The 19580-nt window shown below is 55.6% G+C and overlaps 2 protein-coding genes across 7 annotated transcripts in view; one reads left to right on the top strand and one right to left on the bottom strand.

The window, feature by feature from the left end:
• Positions 1-690: 690 nt before the first annotated feature.
• Positions 691-3654, bottom strand: INHA (inhibin subunit alpha). The gene is given in 2 exon segments (NM_001308579.1): positions 691-1537; positions 3393-3654. Coding segments are annotated over 2 exon segments (1083 nt in total). The 3' UTR covers positions 691-716.
• Positions 3655-4409: 755 nt separating this feature from the next.
• Positions 4410-19580, top strand: part of OBSL1 (obscurin like cytoskeletal adaptor 1) — a 27285-nt gene continuing 12114 nt past the window's right edge. For 5 of the 6 annotated variants that reach the window (XM_042244294.1, XM_042244293.1, XM_027965227.3 and 2 more), the window contains exons 1-10: positions 4410-5693; positions 7228-7497; positions 7591-7842; positions 8008-8310; positions 8490-8786; positions 10732-11004; positions 12119-12391; positions 13021-13293; positions 18186-18458; positions 19231-19506. In XM_042244294.1, coding sequence (XP_042100228.1) covers positions 4688-5693; positions 7228-7497; positions 7591-7842; positions 8008-8310; positions 8490-8786; positions 10732-11004; positions 12119-12391; positions 13021-13293; positions 18186-18458; positions 19231-19506 — 3496 coding nt within the window. In that variant the 5' untranslated portion in view covers positions 4410-4687. Of the gene's footprint in view, positions 5694-7227; positions 7498-7590; positions 7843-8007; positions 8311-8489; positions 8787-10731; positions 11005-12118; positions 12392-13020; positions 13294-13715; positions 14003-18185; positions 18459-19230; positions 19507-19580 lie in introns of those variants that run through there. The other variant, XM_027965229.3, reaches the window with a different exon arrangement.

Below are 19580 nucleotides of genomic sequence, written 5' to 3'. Positions count from 1 at the left end.
CTCTGTGCCACTCACTTTTCTCTGTCTCAGATATGTGACACTTCCCTAGCAACACCGATCTGCTAACTGGCCTAGAAGAGAACCCTGTACCCCTCAGTAAAGTGTCCCCAGCATCCCTGGGGGATGTCACCCACATCCCTGGCACAGGAAACACCTGGACAGCTCTGAACATGTCTCAGTGGGGCCCCCAAAGCCGTGATCTCTGGCCATTCTGTAAATCACCTGACCTTGAGCTAGGTGTCCATCAGCTAGGGCAGAGTAGGGGTGGTTATGACACTTGGGCGTAGGCACTATGATGTGTGCATGGCAGACCACCCAGTCGACACATCAGGGCCAACTTGTACAAGGGCCAGTTCTGGCTCCTGAGCTGACAGCACCTATTTGTCCTCCCCAAGCATGGTAACTTCCCACCAGATACACATCCAATTACCACTGGCAAATCCCCATCTCCTATATCAAGTGAGGCTAAGTGACGTGAGACCCCACAATCCCATGCTCCCAGGGCCTAGACCTCACCCTGACAAAAACACTTATCAGAGAAGCTTGAGAAGACACGCCAAGTCATATGCACTATGTCATTTATTGTCACGTTCCTCATGAAACAGGGGCAGGAATGGGGAGAGGGGAGCCTCTGGGCAGAGAGGAGGAAGGGAGCGGGCAGCCTGCCCTTCCTCCAGGCTGGTGACCATGGGGGCTCGGGCATCAGTGGGATTCCCTTAGATGCAAGCACAGTGCTGGGTGAGAAGGTTGGGCACCATCTCATACTTAAAAGAGTAACCTCCATCCGAGGTGGTGCGGACACGTAGGGGCCTCATGGTCCCCGGGAGGGCAGCGCAACAGGCCTGGGCCCCTGGCACCAGAGAGAGGGGCTGGAAAGGGGTAGGGGGCACCCCGGGGACCGGCAGGGGCAGGTCCTGTAGGGTGGGCAGCCCACACCCCCCGTGACAGTAGTAGAAGATGAAACTAGGAGGGTGCACGATCCACCGGTCCCAGCCCAGCTCCTGGAAAGAGATATTGAGGGCGGCTCTGTGGCAGTCGGCATGGGCGGCGGGCTCCTCTGGAGGCCTCTGCAGCAGGCGCAGCGCAGCAGGAGACCAAGGCCAGGGCAGCGGGGGCGTGGAGCGCCGGGCCCTCTCCCCTCCACTGGGCGGCTTGGCCCGTGTGTGGGCCACCAGGAAGGGGGTGGCTTCGGGCCGGGCGGAGCAGGAACAGAGAGGACAACGCAGCAGGAGCGCCAGGACAGGATGGGTCAGCAGAGGGAAGGCGGAGGTGGCCAGGTGCAGGACAGCCCAGCGAGGGGGTGCCTGGCCCAGCGACATGGGCACAGGCGTGGGACCCCTGGATGTCAGTACCAGCAGGCCGAGCAGGGGCTCAGAGCTATTGGTGGCAGTGGTCTCCTGTCTGTCCAGTCCAGTATGGAACCACAGCTGGGCCGAAGTCACCTGGCGGCTGCGTGTGTGCTGGGATGGCCGGAACACATACGTGAAGAGGCCCTCCTCAGCCTCTCCAGCATCTGGCTCATCCCCACAGCTGGCACCTGCAGAGGGCAGAGGGAAGGGAAAGGGCAGCCCCCACCGGCAAAACCTGGAACCCCTCTCCCTCAGCAGGAGGGATCTGGCTGCCACTCATGAGCCTGCTAGGTGCCACACGAAATTCTCTGCCAGAGGCCAGGACCCTCCCCAATCTTCAGGGAACTGACAGAGGCCCCCCATGTGTTCAGTTCCATTCAGTTCAGTCATTCAGTCGCTCATTTGTGTCCGACTGTTTACGACCCCATGGACTGCAGCACACCAGGCCTCCCTGTCCATCACCAACTTCTGGAGTTTACTCAAACTCATGTCCATTGGATCAGTGATGCCATCCAACCATCTCATTCTCTGTCATCCCCTTCTCCTCCCGCCTTCAGTCTTTCCCAGCATCAGGGTCTTTTCAAATGAGTCAGCTCTTCACATCAGGTAGCCAAAGTATTGGAGTTTCAGCTTCAGCATCAGTCCTTCCAATGAATATTCAGGACTGATTTCCTTTAGGAAAATCCCCATGTGTTACTTCAGTATTAAAAGACTTCAAAAATGCCAGCCACTGCCAACTTCTCTCTGAAGTGGTTTTACCAATTAATATTCCCATCAGTGATGTGTAAGATGCCGTGCACTCTCTCCCTTCACCATTGCTTAGAATTGTTTGTTTCTATTTAAATTTTTATCTGATACTATGAAATGGTACCTTGAACACTGTGTACACAGGCATTTGTTATATTACTCATGTCAGAAATACTGCATGAGAAATTCTTTAATTCACTTTAAAAAGGTTAACACCAAGAAGGAAGAGGAAGGGGGTGGGGAGGAGGAGAAAGGATTCAGCTCAGAATCAAGGACAGTGCTTTCGAAGAAAATGCAGTTGGCATCCTTACCCTGACAAGTATATAAACTGCATCAAACAGTCACGAACAGCACAAATTAAAGAACTAGCAATTGGGGCTGTACTGTTATGTGGAACATCTCATTATAAACCTCACAACAACTGATCCATTTGGCAGATGAGAAGTGTTAGTCGCTCAGTCATGTCTGACTCTTTGTGACCCCATCTACCAGGCTCTTCTGTCCATGGGATTCTCCAGGCAAGAATACTGGAGTGGATTGCTATTCCCTTCTGCAGGGAATCTTCCCAACCCAAGGATCAAACCTGGGTCTCCCACACTGCAGACAAATGTTTAACCATCTGAGCCACCAGGGCAAACTGAACGTTAGAAAGATGAAAAGACATTAAACTAAGTGTCCAGGCTGGGATTCTGCCTGATCCTAAAGCCACACTCACTGTGCTGCCTGGGGCCTGAAGCACAGGGAGCCAGAGCATCCTCTCTGAGAGAAAAGTAAGCCAGGTTACAAAAAGGTCCAGCCAGAGGAGGGCTTTACTCACTGAGTGAGTGCAACTGACTGGGGAGATGAGAATTCAAGAGAAGGTAGGTTAGTTTCCCAACTAACTGTTCTCCCGCATCCCTGATATCTTCTCAAGTCTCAGCTTTCTGAGGCTAAAGAAACAATGTTTGGAGCAGGGAGCAAAAAAGCAAAGGGAGGAGGAAAGATGGCAGGAAGGGGTACCCCAGATATCTCTGTCCCTAAACACCGCTGGCCTCCCAGATGACTATCTCACAAATGGCTCCTATGAACCGGGCACTCTGGGATACACCATCTCACTCAATCCTGAAAGGTAGGCATTATGGCGCTTTTCACAGATGAGGAGACAAGAGGCTCAGGAAGGTTTAGTAACTGGTCCACTGTTGCAAAGTCAGTTGAGTGTCAGGTCTGGGATTCAACCCCAGACCTGCCTAGCTCCCGAATCCAGGCTACACCACACTCTTTGTCAGAGTCAAGGCGCCAATACCCCACCCTCATTACCTGCAGCTGGAAAAAGGATGGCCTGGGAGACATCTTGGTCCTCGGGCTCAGAGCCCTTGCGCATGAAGCCCCCCACGGCATGCCTTCGAGGCAGACGCCTGACTCCAGGATCTCCACCTTCCCCAGTCACCGGCGGGGGCCCCAAGGCATCCAGGAACAGGGCCCTCACCTTGGCCAGGACAAGTTCCCGGTCCAGCTCCGGCCCATGACAGCCACGCCCGCCCTGAGGGGCCAGCAGGAAGAGGAGCAGCTGAAGCCACATAGCTCACCTGGCCCTGCCCACCGGGAACCCACACCCTGCCCTGTGCCCCTTCTGCCAGGGTCTGCCCAGGGCCTCCCCACTCCACCCTCCCCATCCTACCACCGCCCTCTTCTACCCTTCTCACCCCAGTCTTCCCCAGCCCTTCCCACGCCCCGCAGTCGAGTTGCCCCTGCCCATGGCATTGAGACCTCCTATCTCTGACGCAGATGTCTGTGGCCCTGAGCCTTATCTCCCACTCCCGCCAGGAATGTGGGGGAGGGGCTGGAGAGGGCTTTCACCCCAAGTGACCTAAACCACACATACAACCCCTCGCCCTCCACACACACAGAATCAGAGAGTCACAACCCAGCACCCAGCACAGAGGTGACACCAGATGGGACAGGAGCCTGTTAACTGGGGGTCTGCCAGGTCTAAAAAGCGTTATTTGTCAGGGAGACAGAGCAAGCCAGCCCCTCGCAGCTTCTGGGGCCCTTTTCAACCCAGCAGCTGCTGGGCCAGTCCTCTCGGGGGAAGCGCCGGGGCGGGGGCTAGAACTGGGGTTAAGGCGGGGGGCAGGGGTCCCGCCTGCTCTAAACTTAGACTGGAGGAGCCGGTCTGGGCTCTTGTCCTCCAGCTGTGTCATCAGAGAATATTTTTGGGATTGGCAGCTGCAGGCTTCTCTGTCACTCAGGCCCGATTTTGGCGGACTGCTGGGGACCTGGCGGCTGGAGGTGGGAGGGAGGAGGGGAAAGAGGCCCTGGCTGTGGGAGGGGGCTGGGAAGGCCGGCTCTCGGGAGCAGGAAGCCAGGCCGCAGGCAGGGGAGGCTGCGGGGCCCCTCGCTGGAGAGGCAAACAGGAAGGACTCCCCCCCTGAGCCCCGGGAATCGCCGCCGCTGCCGCCGCCTCAGAGCCGCAGCTCCCGGCGGAGGGTAAGGAGGCGAGCCGGGAGCGGGCGGCCAGCAGAGAGCCCCGCGGGTCCCGGCGCCTAGTCCCCGGCCGCGCCCCGCCTCCCGGGCTCCCGCCGCCGCTCCCGACCTGCCCTTGCGCCGCCGCGATGAAGGCGGGCTCGGGGGATCAGGGGAGCCCCCCGTGCTTCCTGCGCTTCCCGCGGCCCGTGCGGGTGGTAAGTGGCGCGGAGGCCGAGCTCAAGTGCGTGGTGCTGGGCGAGCCGCCGCCCATTGTCGTGTGGGAGAAGGGCGGGCAGCAGCTGGCGGCCTCCGATCGCCTGAGCTTCCCGGTGGACGGCGCCGAGCACTGCCTGCTGCTGAGCGGCGCGCTGCCCACCGACGCTGGGGTCTACGTGTGCCGCGCCCGCAACTCGGCCGGAGAGGCCTACGCGGCGGCCGCCGTCACCGTGCTGGAGCCGCCGGCCCCCGAGCCTGAGCCCCAGCTCGCCGAGCGCCCGCTGCCGCCGCCCGGAGCCGGGGAGGGCGCCCCGGTGTTCCTGACGGGGCCCCGGTCCCAGTGGGTGCTGCGGGGGGCGGAGGTGGTGCTGGAGTGCCAGGTGGGGGGCCTCCCCGCGCCCACGCTCTACTGGGAGAAGGATGGGATGGCGCTGGACGAAGTGTGGGACAGCAGCCACTTCTCCCTCGAGCCGGGCCGCGCGGGCGCGGGCGCGAGCCTGGCGCTTCGCATCCTGGCGGCTCGGCTGCCCGACTCGGGCGTCTACGTGTGCCACGCCCGCAACGCGCACGGCCACGCGCGGGCCGGGGCGCTGCTGCAAGTGCAGCAGCCCCCCGAGAGCCCGCCCGAGGACCCCGACGAGGCCCCCACGCCCGTGGTGGAGCCGCTCAAGTGCGCGCCCAAGACCTTCTGGGTGAACGAGGGCAAGCACGCAAAGTTCCGCTGCTACGTGATGGGCAAGCCGGAGCCTGAGATCGAATGGCACTGGGAGGGCCGCCCGCTGCTCCCCGATCGCCGCCGCCTCATGTACCGCGACCGAGACGGCGGCTTTGTGCTCAAGGTGCTGTACTGCCAGGCCAAGGACCGCGGGCTCTACGTGTGCGCCGCGCGCAACTCGGCGGGCCAGACGCTCAGTGCCGTGCAGTTGCACGTGAAAGGTACCACGGCGCCCCCGGGCGGCCAGGGCCTGGGGAGGGGCCTCCAGCGCCCTCCCTGACCCGCCTTACTCCAGCCCCACTCAGTGCCTAGAAGACAGCGAGGAGTAAGGGAGGCTGAATATTAAAATGCCATTTCCCACCTCCCTCCCTCCCATCCCCCAGGGATTCGGGTTTAGTACGTCTCCAAGGTACCTGCTCCAGGAACTTCTTAGCAAGCTCTCCAAATGATTCTGAGGCAGATGGCAGAAAACCACTCTTCCATAAAGGGCTTTAGGGAAGGATTGAATGATTGACCCAGAGGGACCTACAACTCTTGTAGTTCAATGTTTCTCAGCCTCTTTGTTATTTCACCACCCATTCCCCAATGGAAACCCCATCGGGGCCCCAGTGTATTATATAAAAGGATCATTTTATGGGTGTAAATTTCTAAATCCAAATTTGTAACATATATTTATAAAGTCAGTCAATGAGAACAAGGGAGCTGTCTTATTAAGCACACACATTTTAACCATTCATAACTGGGTCTAGCTTTTGAGCCCCCCATGGGGAAATCGTAGCTTCAGGTGTCACCCTGACAAACTCCCGATTCACACCAAAGAGAGAAAACTTGAGGGCAAAAAAATGCCCCCCAATTTTTGACTATTCTGTCATTAGACTGCTTTCCAGGTTTGCAAGAAGAAGAAGGTGAAGGAGAGGAAATTTATATTTCAAAGTTGAGCCCCCAGCGGTGTTTAATAAATGCTTACATTGCTCATAACTAGAAAAGTCAGGGGTGAAAAACAGGCCAAATTCACATTGGAAGTTAAAGCTTCCCATAATAGGAGTTCATTGCAACTCACGGCATACCTTCACTAGTTATTACCCAACTCTTTCCCTCAGAGAAAAATAGTTGGCAAATCTCCCGAGTCCATCCTGGCACGCAGTCAAGCATGTGGCACCTGTACCACGGGTGGTGGCCTCTTGGGTACAGTTTGATGTGCACAAACCGGCCAGGCAGAGCTGAACTCTCACCCCCTGAGGACAGAAAAGCCCAGGATGAAGGCCAAGATTCCCAGAGCCAAGTGATAAGACAGACATGTTCCCCTAGCAGTCCAAGTGACCCCACTGGCCGTTTCTGTTATCATGCTTTCTTTTTGTAAAATGCAGTTTTAAAAGTGGTTGAAGTACTTTCAAAATGAAGTTCAACTCAAACCCTTGCAGAATTGTGTGTGGTGCCCATGAGGGTCCCCGCCAAACATTTTGAAAATCCCTGATAATGGCCCAAGCCCCTCCATCTCTTTCTCTGCTTTACAAATAAACTGCGGCCCAGCATCATGAAAATGGCCTCGGTCAAGGTGATGTGTTAGGCTCAACGAGAATTCGGGTCATCTGACCTCCCTTCTGAGGGTTTCTCTGAGTATACAACGACACTAGCTCTGGGAGAAGAGCAAATGGCCCGAGCTACCCTGGGTTTAGGCAGTGGGTGACAGAGGAGGGTCTTTCTCCCGGTCGGGGCCCTCTCCAGAGCCTTCTCTGGTCTCGCCCTTCTCCACAGAGCCCCGCCTCCGCTTCTCCAGGCCGCTGCAGGACGTGGAGGGCCGGGAGCATGGAATTGCGGTGCTGGAGTGTAAAGTGCCCAACTCGCGCATTCCCACCGCCTGGTTCCGCGAGGACCAGCGGCTGCTGCCCTGCCGCAAGTACGAGCAGATCGAGGAGGGCACGGTCCGCCGCCTCATCATCCACAGGCTGAAGGCGGACGACGACGGCGTCTACCTGTGCGAGATGCGCGGCCGTGTGCGCACCGTGGCCAACGTGACGGTCAAAGGTCGGCTGGCCAGTGGCGGGGGCTGGGGGAGACCGAGACAGAGGCCCGCCGGTGCCCAGTCCACGGGCTCATAATCTCCCACCCGTGTCTCAGGGCCCATCCTGAAGCGGCTGCCTCGGAAGCTCGACGTTTTTGAGGGCGAAAACGCGGTGCTGCTGGTGGAGACTCGCGAGGCTGGGGTGGAGGGACGCTGGAGTCGCGACGGAGAGGACCTGCCGGCCACCTGCCAGAGCAGCTCGGGCCACATGCACGCCCTGGTCCTTCCAGGGGTCACCCGAGAAGATGCCGGGGAGGTCACCTTCAGTCTGGGCAACTCCCGGACCACCACTCTGCTTAGAGTCAAATGTGAGGGCCCCAAAGCCTCTAGGCAGCCTCCTCAAGGGCTGGACAGGACGGTCAGGACAGAAGGGTGACCAGATGACAGAGTCTGGGTTGGCAAAGTTGACTTTAGGTTGCAGGGCTGTGGGAGGCTGGAACAGGGCTCAGATGCAAACCCTGCCTCTGTCTCAGGCATCAAGCACAGTCCCCCGGGACCCCCAGTGTTGGCCGAAATGTTCAAGGGCCACAGGAACACGGTCCTGCTCACCTGGAAGCCTCCGGACCCCACCCCCGAGACCGCCTTCATCTACCGGCTGGAGCGGCAGGAGGTGGGCTCGGAAGACTGGGTACAGTGCTTCAGCATTGAGAAAGCCGGGGCCGTGGAGGTGCCCGGGGACTGCGTGCCTACCGAAGGCGACTACCGCTTCCGAGTCTGCACTGTCAGCGAACACGGCCGCAGCCCCCACGTGGTGTTCCACGGGTCTGCTCACCTCGGTGAGTCAGTCCTGTCAGCCCAGGCTATCAGTGGCTATACCTGAAGTCGTGCCCTCCCCATCACCCTTCCTCCCTTCCCCTGGGCTCCCCGCTCTCTCTTGCTATATGCCATCTAGCTGCCAGTCTCTGCCCTCTGCCAGCCGCCTGGTTCTGATGGCCATGCTCTGTCCCCCTCTCAGTGCCCACAGCTCGCCTGGTGGCTGGTCTGGAGGAGGTACAGGTGTATGATGGGGAAGACGCCGTCTTCTCCCTGGATCTCTCCACCGTCATCCAGGGCACCTGGTTCCTTAACGGGGAGGAGCTCAAGAGTAACGAGCCAGAGGGCCAGGTGGGGCCCGGGCCCCTGCGGTACCGGGTGGAACAGCGTGGCCTGCAGCACAGGCTCATCCTGCAGGCCGTCCGGCATCAGGACAGCGGGGCCCTGATCGGCTTCAGCTGCCCAGGTGTGCAGGACTCAGCCGCGCTCACCATCCAAGGTTAGTACTGGTGGGGACCACGGTGGGCAGATAGGGTCAAGACGTAGAAATCCCATTAGCAAAATGAGGCACACGCTGTTCATGCTTCTCACATCTGAGCCAGGAGTCAGGAGCATCCTAGGTGAGCTCAGATAGAGCACTCAGGGATCCAGAAGTCCAATTTCAACCCGTGCTTAGTCGCTCAGTCATGTCCGACTCTGCAACCCTGCCAGGCTTCTCTGTCCATGGGATTCTCCAGGCAAGAATACTGGAGTGGGCTGCCATGCTTTCCTCCAGGAGATCTTCCCAACCCAGGGATCAAACCCAGGTCTCCTGCATTGCAGGCGGCTTCTTTACCGTCTGAGCCACCAGAGAAGCCCATATAGGGGACTCCTTGTTATTTTCACCAGCATCATATCCAAATTCTCTAGGGGTACTTTGTGGTTTGCAGAATTCTGTCATGTTTGTCATCTTAAAGACACAGACCGTGGCCCCTAGTCCCTGACCACTTCCTGCCCTACTGTGTGATGGCTAACACTATCTGAGTCACTTCCTGTGTGCCAGGCACAATCCTAATTGCTTTACATATATTAATTAGCACAGACCTCTCAACAGCCCTAAATCTTCCCTAGTGGCTCAGATGGTAAAGCGTCTGCCTGCAATGAGGGAGACCCGGGTTCAATCCCTGGGTCGGGAAGATCTCCTGGAGAAGGAAATGGCAACCCACTCCAGTATTCTTGCCTGGAAAATCCCATGGACAAAGGAGCCTGGTGGACTACAGCCCATGGGGTCGCAAAGAGTTGGACATGACTGAGCGACTTCACTTTCACTTCTTTCACTTTCTCAACAGCTCTACAGGATGTGTTCTTTTGTCATCCCATTTTACAGATGGGGAAACAGATACAGGTTCAGTGACTTGCCCGAAGTCACAAAACTGATAAGTGCTAGTGCTGGATTATGAATGCAGGTGGTCTGGCTGCAGTATCGCACTCTGCCGCTCTGAGGAAAGAGGAGAGGAGAGGGAATGAGGCCTCCCTGAGGATGACAGTTGTTGGCAGGAGTCTGAAAGTTCAGGGAACGCACTGGCATTTGCTATTGCACCATTGCTGGAATTTGTAAGGCCAGTCACAGAATTCCTCAGTGTCCACGCACAGGGCCTGGAGGCAGTTAGCCAGCGGCAGCCCAGGAGGAGGACAAAGTAAGAAATAACCACAAAGAGAGCAGCATTTCTAAAATACAACCCAGGTTCAGACGGTAAAGAATCTATCTGCAATGCAGGAGACCTGGGTTCAATCCCTAGGTTGGGAAGAACCCCTGGAGAAAGAAATGGCAACCCACTCCTTCTTGCCTGGAGAATTCCATGGACAGATTAGCCTGGCAAGCTACAGTCCATGGGGGTCTCAAAGAGTCAGACACACAACTGAGCAACTAATACTTTCACTTTCTTTCACTAACATTGGGCTTCCCTGGTGATTTAGGCTGTAAAGAATCTGCCCCCAATGCTGGAGACCTGGATTCCATCAGGTCAGGAAGAGTCAGGAAGCTCCCTTGGAGAAGGGGATGGCAACCCACTCCAGCATTCTTTCCTGGAGAAGTCCATGGGGTTGCAAAGAATCAGACAAAGCTGAGTGACTAACACTTTCACCAACGTCAGAGTCATGCTGAGGGCTAGTTTATAATGCAGATTCTTTGACCCTTGCATGCTGGGGCGGGGGGAGGGGTAAAGCCTAGGAATCTGCATTTTCGGTAGGCTCTCTGGGAATTCTTATGCACACTAAAACCACTGGTCTTGAGAATTGGTGTGTAAGCGCAAAACGAATTTTTAAAACCAACAAATGCATCACGACAGTCGTCTGGCCTGATGTGCCCAGCCCCCTCCCCCAGCACATGCCCTGCAGTGGGGTGCTCACTGGGTAAGTAGAGCACAACCAGGGCGCTACCCATGACCACACCTCTCCCCACACAGAGAGTCCTGTGCACATCCTGAGCCCCCAGGACAAGGTGTCACTGACCTTCACGACCTCCGATCGGGTGGTACTGACCTGTGAGCTCTCCCGGGTGGACTTCCCAGCGAGCTGGTACAAGGATGGGCAGCAGGTGGAGGAGAGCGAGTCACTGGTGGTGAAGATGGACGGGCGCAAACACCGCCTGATCCTGCCCGAGGCCCAGGTCCAGGACAGTGGCGAGTTCGAGTGCAGGACAGAAGGCGTCTCAGCCTTCTTCAGCGTCACCGTCCAAGGTCAGGGAACGAGGCAGCCTAGGCTCCCCCAGCCGCGGCTGACCCAGGGAGCTGTACCCATCCTACCCCACCCCCTGCTCTGCCCGCTTTGACGAGCCCTTCCAGGGAGGGCCTCAGGGGCCAGGGGACATGTTGCGGATCACGCTGCCCCCACACCACCCTCCAGCACATTGGCCCTCATGTACCCTCTGAGGGGGGGTGATCAAATCAGTGAAGGGCAGGAGAGGTGGGAGCTAACATTTGTTAGGCACCTGCTAGCCAAGGCCTGTGCTGGATACTTGAAATGTACCCTTTCATTCAACATTCAAGGCTACACGAGAGCCAGTATATCTCCACTCATGGATGAAGTAGCAGAGACTCAGAGAGGTTATGCAAGTTCCTCATAATCACACAGCCAGCAACTACGCTAGCTGGGTTCACACCCAGGACTGTTTATCCCATGCCGCAGGAGGTCAGAGTCAAAGGAAATCTTGAGGTGCAGTGGTACAGAGGTTCTTGGAAGCCAGTCCATGTTCTGGCTGCTTCAGAGACTAATAACAGGAAACCTGTTATTAGTGCATAGCCCCTCCTCACCCCCCACCCCCGCCCCAGGCCTCCAGAGCCCGAATACCCAGGACAGAGCTTTGAGATCCACTCTAGGAGGACAACTCTGGAACCATTGAACCAGCTCAGTTTTCTCACTTTGAGTGGAAATCCTGTTACGGCCCCATTGCCAAAAGGTCCTCTGCCCCTGCATGAATGTGCCCTGTGATAGGGAACTCACTATCTATAGGGGGTGTTTCCCCAGGGTGACAGCACTGAGTAGTTCCCACCTCCCACCTCCTCCCTGTCCTGGGGCCAACCCACTGGGGGCTTCCTGGTAAAAGCAGCAGCAAGCAATGACCTCCTCTCAGCTTAGACAAAGGCCCTCTGTGTCCCCACCCAGCACCCTCGGATCCTCTGGGGACTAACAGGCCTGTGCACAGGATCGGCGATACTGATCTGTGACACCTCACCCACCACGCCCTTAGTACTTAGTTCTGGGTCATTGCCCCAGAACGCACCCTCCTCCCAGCCACCATGGACTCGGGTGTTCTGTGTGAGTGTCGGTGTGACCCCATCTCTGCTCCTCCAGACCCCCCAGTGCACATCGTGGCCCCCCGGGAGCATGTGTTTGTGCACGCCATAACCTCTGAGTGTGTCATGCTGACCTGTGAGGTGGACCGGGAGGACGCCCCCGTGCACTGGTTCAAGGACGGGCAGGAGGTGGAGGAGAGCGACTTTGTGCTGCTGGAGAGTGAAGGGCCCCACCACCGCCTCGTGCTGCCTTCCGCCCAACCTTCCATCGGGGGCGAGTTCCAGTGCGTCGCTGGCGATGAGCGCGCCTACTTCACTGTGACCATCACAGGTGGGGCTCCAGGCAGGCCATGGGATGGGGCAGCTGTGCCTTGCTTGGACAGCCGGCACACTCCTGGGCCGCCATTCCCAGCCCCCTCAGCCGATCACACCCCACCCCTTCCCCCCAACCCATGGTCTGCACACTGAGGTTCAGCCACTGCAGAACATGCATTGTCCTTAGTGCACTAGTCACAGCTACATGGCAGAGGGAAGCCCACCTTCTCTGTTCTCCTGAAGGCCCTCCGAGAGGAGCCTTAGGGATGGTAGTGTGGGGTGAGGAGACCCAAGCACTAGAGGGGTTAAAGGTGTCCTGTGGGAGACCTCAGCTCCATCTGGGCACCAAACCCTCCTCTCCCCAACCTCACCCTTTGTATAGCCCTGCCGCCATCCGGAGAATAGGGAGAGTCTCCGCAGGCGAGGCTGACACCATGGTCCCACCCCTGCTGTGCTTTGTGGTCATGTCACAAGTTAGCTGTGAGTGACCCTCTGAGCCGCTGTGAGCCCTGGTCCAAGGGAAGACCCTCTTCTTCAACATGCAGCCCACTTTCTGGGAGTAGGGAACAGGCGTGAACCGGGCAAGGTGGCTGGGCACCTCAGCCCCAGCCCCAGATGCCCAGCCATGGCTGTCGTGTCCTGCAGACGTCTCCTCGTGGATCGTGTACCCCAGTGGCAAGGTGTACGTGGCGGCCGTGCGCCTGGAGCGCGTGGTGCTGACCTGCGAGCTGTGCCGGCCCTGGGCCGAGGTACGCTGGACCAAGGACGGTGAGGAGGTGGTGGAGAGTCCCACGCTGCTCCTACAGAAGGAGGACACGGTGCGCCGCCTGGTGCTGCCCGCTGTTCAGCTGGAGGACTCGGGCGAGTACTTGTGTGAGATCGATGACGAATCCGCCTCATTCACAGTCACCGTCACAGGTGTGGGCCCATCCCCCGTCCCCGGGGTCACCAGAGGACTGCCCTGAGCCCTTGGGGAGCTGGCCACATAGCCCCTAGCTAGCACATGGGGGAGGGAGGCTGTAGGTGCATGAACTGGTGGTGAGGGGGGTGGTCCCTGCCCAGAAGACCCCGGGGTCACTGTTGGAGGAAGCAGGCTCCTCCCCAGCACCCAAGCCAGGAATAGCTGTGCTCCACCAGCTCACTTACTGAGCAGTTTATATGTGTCAGGCGCTGGGCCAGGTGCTGTGGGTCACTGATGCTTATTGCATATAAGGTCCCTGCTCTCAGACAGCTGCCGGTCTAGCTGGGGGCGAGGTGGGTGCAGCCGTTAACCAGGGGTCGCAAACCGGCAGTCCCTCAGGCCCCATACAGCCCACAGGTGTGTTGTGTTTGGCCTGCAGAGTCATACCAAAGTCAGGACAGTTCCAATAACAACCCGGAGTTATGCATCCTCTTGAAAAAGCCGAAGACCCGGCGCCTCTGGTCCCGCTTCCCCCCTTGGCGACGAACAGCTGGCGCTGAGTAGCAGCTGCCCCCATAATTTGGGGCCCACATTCCTCTGTCTCACACCCACCCCATCCCCCACTGTTCTTTTTTGCTCCCCTTCCTAAACTGCTTCAGCCTGGCCCCCACGGGCACTTGAGTTTGCGACCCCTGTGTTTAACCAATAAACACGCAAATAAATGTACGGTGACACTTCGTGACAAGTGCTGTGAAGGAAAGAGGGCTCAAGAGAGCCGGACAGGAGGTCAGGGAGGGCCTTGGGGAGAGTCACCATGCCAAGCCAGTCCTGGTCCAGGCTCTGGACACTCAGCAGTTCACAGACACATGTGCGTCCCTGCAGGAGTGGATGGCCTGGCAGGAAAGCCAGACACCTGAAGTCTTAGAGGGAGTGTTGCAGTAAGGCGCAGTGAGAGCTCAGGGCTGGGGCTGCTGACCTGGTTGGCTAGCAGGCAGGAAGTGGCTTCAGAACGGATATTTGGAGCAAGGGCTGAGTTAGCTGAGTGGGGGTCTGGGTTTGGACTGAAGGTCAGAGTTGAAGGTTAAAAGCGGGAAGGCACAGGATGATTACGGAAGTGATGGTTCATTGCTGGAAACTTTGGGGCTGCAGCTCATAGCGCCAATCTCAGTGTGTACCTGAGCAGGGCGGGGAGTGTAAAACCCAGGTGGCTCTGGGTGGCACTGAAGAACCCACTGGCTGCACTGGAGCGACCATCCCGATGCCAGCACCTTCTGGTTGCCCTCCCCACTGACCTGCTCCAGAAACAAGGCTTCAGCCTAGATTTGAGCTACTTAGGGCCCCCCAACTCCCTGCACCCCAGATAGGACAGCTTGAAACACACAAGCCACTACATATTCTGTCCTGTAGTGGCTCCCTTCAACCTCTCCTGCCTCAAGCCCTGGCCAGACATCATGGCTGCAGACACACACATTCCAGCCCATAATTGGCCTCCCCACAAAACACCAGATTCTTCCTAGGAAGTTCGCACAACACACCACCTTGGCTGTGGACCAGGAGAATCAGGTCCGATGCCAAGCTGAGGTCCCATAGCCTTGCAGGCTCCCCAGTCTCATGGCTGCACGCCATCTACACTCCACTGCCTCCATCACCTCCCCCACCACTCAGGGAGCCACACTCCAACATCTCGTGGCGCTGCTAGGCCCAGAGAACCAACCTGCATCCCATAGACTGTTAGAACAAGCCCGGTTAGGGAGGCAGAGGCAAGAGCTGGATGTGCACTGGTGGGCATGTCTGCCCATACTCCCCAGTGCAAAGACCTAGACTGGGAAGCTAGCAGTTCCCCAGCCAGCCACAAGGGGGCCGAATGCTGAAGGAGCACTTCCGCGTCTGGGAGACGATTACGGGAGACCTCCAAGGTGCGTAGATGCCTGGGCAGGCCAGCGCTCAGAGCCCTGGTCACCTCCCACATTGACATCGCTCCTTTCTGTGAAAGGCTGACCACTCCAGAGCAGTTAGAGATGAACTTGAATCGGCATTTAACATCCCCAGGGAACTCAGGCTCAGATGCAAATTCATTACTGAGTTTCCTACAAGCCTTAGCTTGGAATCCCTACCACTGCTGGCAGAGTCTGTCAGTTCAGTTCAGTAGGTCAGTTGTGTCCGACTCTTTGTGACCCCATGGACTGCAGCACGCCAGGCTTCCTGGTCCATCACCAACTGCCGGAGCTTGCTCAAACTCATGTCCATCCAGTCGGTGATGCCATCCAACCATCTCATCGTCTGTCATCCCCTTCTCCTCCTGCCTTCAATCTTGCCCAGCATCAGGGTCTTTTCAAATGAGTCCGTTCTTCTTATCAGGTGGCCAAAGTATTAGAGTTTCAGCTTCAACATCAGTCCTTCCAATGAATATTCAGGACTGATTTCCTTTAGGACTGACTGGTTGGGTCTCCTTGCTGTCCAAGGGATTCTCAAAAGTCTTCTCCAACAACACAATTCAAAAGCATCGATTCTTTGGCGCTCAGCTTTCTTTATAGACCAACTCTCACATCCATACATGACTACTGGAAAACCATAGCCTTGACTAGACGGACCTTTGTTGACAAAGTAATGTCTCTGCCTTAATATGCTGTCTAGGTTGGTCATAACTTTTCTTCCAAGGAGCAACGTCTTTTAATTTCATGGCTGCAGTCACCATCTGCAGTGATTTTGGAGCCCAAGAAAATAAAATCTCTCACTGTTTCCCCTGTTTCCCCATCTATTTCCCATGAAGTGACGGAACTGGATGCCATTACCTTTCTTTTCTGAATGTTGAGCTTTAAGCCAACTGTTTCACTCTCCACTTTCACTTTCATCAAGAGGCTCTTTAGTTCTTCGGTTCCTGCCATAAGGGTGGTGTCATCTGCATATATAAGGTTATTAATATTTCTCCCAGCAATCTTGATTCCAGCTTGTGCTTTATCCAGCCTGGAATTTCGCATAATGTATTCTGCATATAAGTTAAATAAGCAGGGTGACAATATACAGCCTTGACGTACTCCTTTCCCAATATGGAACCAGTCTATTGTTTCATGTCCATTTTTAACTATTGCTTCTTGACCTGCATACAGATTTCTCAGGAAGCAGGTAAGGTGGTCTGGTATTCCCATCTCTTTAAGAATTTTCCACAGTTTGTTGTGATCCACACAGTCAAAGGCTTTGGTGTAGTCAATAAAGCAGAAGTATATGTTTTCTGGAACTCTCTTGCTTTTTCCATGATCCAACAGATTTTGGCAATTTGATCTCTAGTTCCTCTGTCTTTGCAAAATCCAGATTGAACATCTGGAAGTTCATATTTCATGTACTGTTGAAGCCTGGCTTAGAGAATTTTGAGCATTACTTTACTGGCATGTGAGATGAGTGCAATTGTGCAGTAGTTTGAGCATTCTTTGGCATTGCCTTTCTTTGGGATTGGAATGAAAACTGACCTTTTCCAGTCCTGTGGCCACTGCTGAGTTTTCCAAATTTACTGGCATATGGAGTGCAGCACTTTCATAGCATCATCTTTTAGAATTTGAAATAGCTCAACTGGAATTCCATCACCTTCGCTAGCTTTGTTCATAGTGGTGCTTCCTAAGGCCCACTTGACTTCGCATTCCAGAATGTCTAGCTCTAGGTAAGTGATCACACCATCATGGTTATCTGAGTCATGAATAGTTTTCTTCTGTGTATTCTTGCCACCTCTTCTTATTATCTGCTGCTGCTGTTAGGTCCATACAATTTCTGTCCTTTATCGAGCCCATCTTTGCATGAAAAGTTCCCTTGGTATCTTTAATTTTCTTGAAGAGATTTCTAGTCTTTCCCATTCTATTGTTTTCCTCTATTTGTTTGCACTGATCACTGAGGAAGGTTTTCTTATCTCTCCTTGCTATTCTTTGGAACTCTGTATTCAAATGGGTATATCTTTCCTTTTTCCTTTGCCCTTATTCTTTTCTCAGCTATTTGTAAGGCCTCCTTAGACAACCATTTTGCCTTTTTGCATTTTCTTTTTCTTGGGGATGGTCTTGATCACTGCCTTCTGTTCAGTGTTGCAAACCTCCATCCATAGTTCTTCAGGCACTCTGTCTATCAGATCCCATCCCTTGAATCTATTTCTCACTACCACTGTATAGTCATAAGGGATTTGGTTTAGGTCATATCTGAATGGTCTAGTGGTTTTCCCAACTTTCTTCAATTTAAGTCTGAATTTTGCAATAAGGAGCTTCCCTTTATCAAATGGTGGGTTTTCCTCCTGCTCTAGGTAGGTGTAGCCAGCTGTGACCGTAAGGAAGTTGCTTAACCACTCTGTGCCTCAGTTTCTTCATCTGGGAAATGAGTTTAAAACAGTACCTACACCCTAGGGTTGCTATCAGGGGGTAAGGTGCTTACAGCTGTCCTGGAACTTTAGCAAGCAATATATAAGTACTTACCAATACTGTTACAGATCTGCCATCCTTATCCACAATCCTAAAACCAAAAAAAAAGAAAGAAAACACTTAAAATCCAAAGGCTCTTTGTATGTTTGGTATTAAAAGTTACTTCTGTAAAACCTGAGCTTAACTCTGGGAAGCTATTTGCACTTTTAAATTACCCTGCTTAGGGTGTATCTCTATATGTTACACTGCAGAGACGTTAATGTGATTGATTATGGGGGGTTCCACAGTAGGGGCTGAGGAGGAGTATATGCTATATGATAAATGTACCATTTCTAGAATTGGAAGCATTTCTGGATTCTGTAACACCTGTGGCCCCAGGGATTTCAGAGAACAGATTTTGGACCTATTACTATCCTTATCACTCTTAACAATTTGGGGAACCAGGATTTCATGCTGCCGGACAGCTCCAGAGAGGCTGACAGTGAGTCTGACAGCCTGTGGTTGTCCCTACTCTGCAGAACCCCCAGTGCGCATCCTATACCCCCGGGACGAGGTGACCTTGGTGGCCGTGAGCTTGGAGTGTGTGGTGCTGATGTGCGAGCTGTCTCGGGAGGATGCCCCGGTGCGCTGGTACAAGGATGGGCTGGAGGTGGAGGAAAGCGAGGCCCTGGTGCTGGAGAGCGACGGGCCCCGCCGTCGCCTGGTGCTGCCCGCCGCCCAGCCCCAGGACGGGGGCGAGTTCGTATGCGACGCTGGAGACGACTCAGCCTTCTTCACTGTCACCGTCACAGGTGGGCAGTCTCCGAGACCCCCCCAGGGAGGAAGAGAGGCAGGAGGCTGAGGGACAGACACCCACCCCTCCCACTTCCTGCACCGTCAGGGCCCCCACGTGCCACACACAACTTTCCCCCTGTCCAGCCTTCCCTCCTCTCCCAGCCTCCTCATTCTCAGCCATCAGAGAGAGCCCTGGGTTGCCCAAACCAGGTTGGGACAGTGGCCAGAGGCCTGGTGAAGAGAGCCCAGCAATCGGGAGTGCTCATTCATTTGTGTATTCAACAAACACTGATCTGCTCAGCATGTTCTGATGCTGAGGGATTCGGTAATGAATGAAGGAGAGAAAACCTGTCTTTACCTTCTTGTGAGAGCAGACAGACAGCAAATAAGGGAAACAGGTGGTTTTTCAGGTGGTGATCGGTTCTTCAGAGGCAAAGCAGGGAAAAGGGACAGGAAATGGAGGGGTAGGGAGGGCTGTGCATTGGGGTTAGATAGATCTGTGAGTGTGGGTCTAGCTCTTTCCGTCTGTGCAACCCTGGGCAAGTCAGTTCCCTATAAAGAGGCTTCAGGTCCTCATCTATAAAGTGAAGGCAGCAATAGGGAGTGTCAGGAGTAGCTGAGAAAAGAACTGTAGTGTCCTCAGCATGACACCTGGCACACAGTAAGTGCCCACGATTGTAGGTGGTACCATTTCCCAAGAGCTGCTCTGCAAAGGGAGAGGACTGAGAAGCCAGTGGTCAGTCAGGTAGAAGCCGAGCCCACCCACTTCTCTCTCTGTTCGCCCACCAGCTCCTCCAGAGAGGATTGTGCACCCAGCAGCCCGCTCCCTGGACCTGCAGTTCAGGGCTCCGGGGCGCGTGGAGCTGCGTTGCGAGGTGGCCCCGGCTGGGTCCCAGGTGCGCTGGTACAAGGATGGGCTGGAGGTGGAAGCATCAGAAGCCCTGCAGCTGGGTGCTGAGGGGCCCACCCGCACCCTGACCCTGCCCCATGCCCAGCCCGAGGATGCCGGGGAGTATGTGTGTGAGACTCGCGATGAAGCCGTCACCTTCAACGTCAGCCTGGCTGGTGGGTGATCCTGGCCAGCCCGGGTCTGGGAGGCGGGAGCAGGGGGCATCACTGAGCTGACACACCCACTCTCT

Source organism: Ovis aries, chromosome 2 (genome assembly GCF_016772045.2).
Source record: "Ovis aries strain OAR_USU_Benz2616 breed Rambouillet chromosome 2, ARS-UI_Ramb_v3.0, whole genome shotgun sequence".
NCBI lineage: Eukaryota > Metazoa > Chordata > Mammalia > Artiodactyla > Bovidae > Ovis > Ovis aries.
This window is presented reverse-complemented; position numbering and strand designations above follow the sequence as displayed.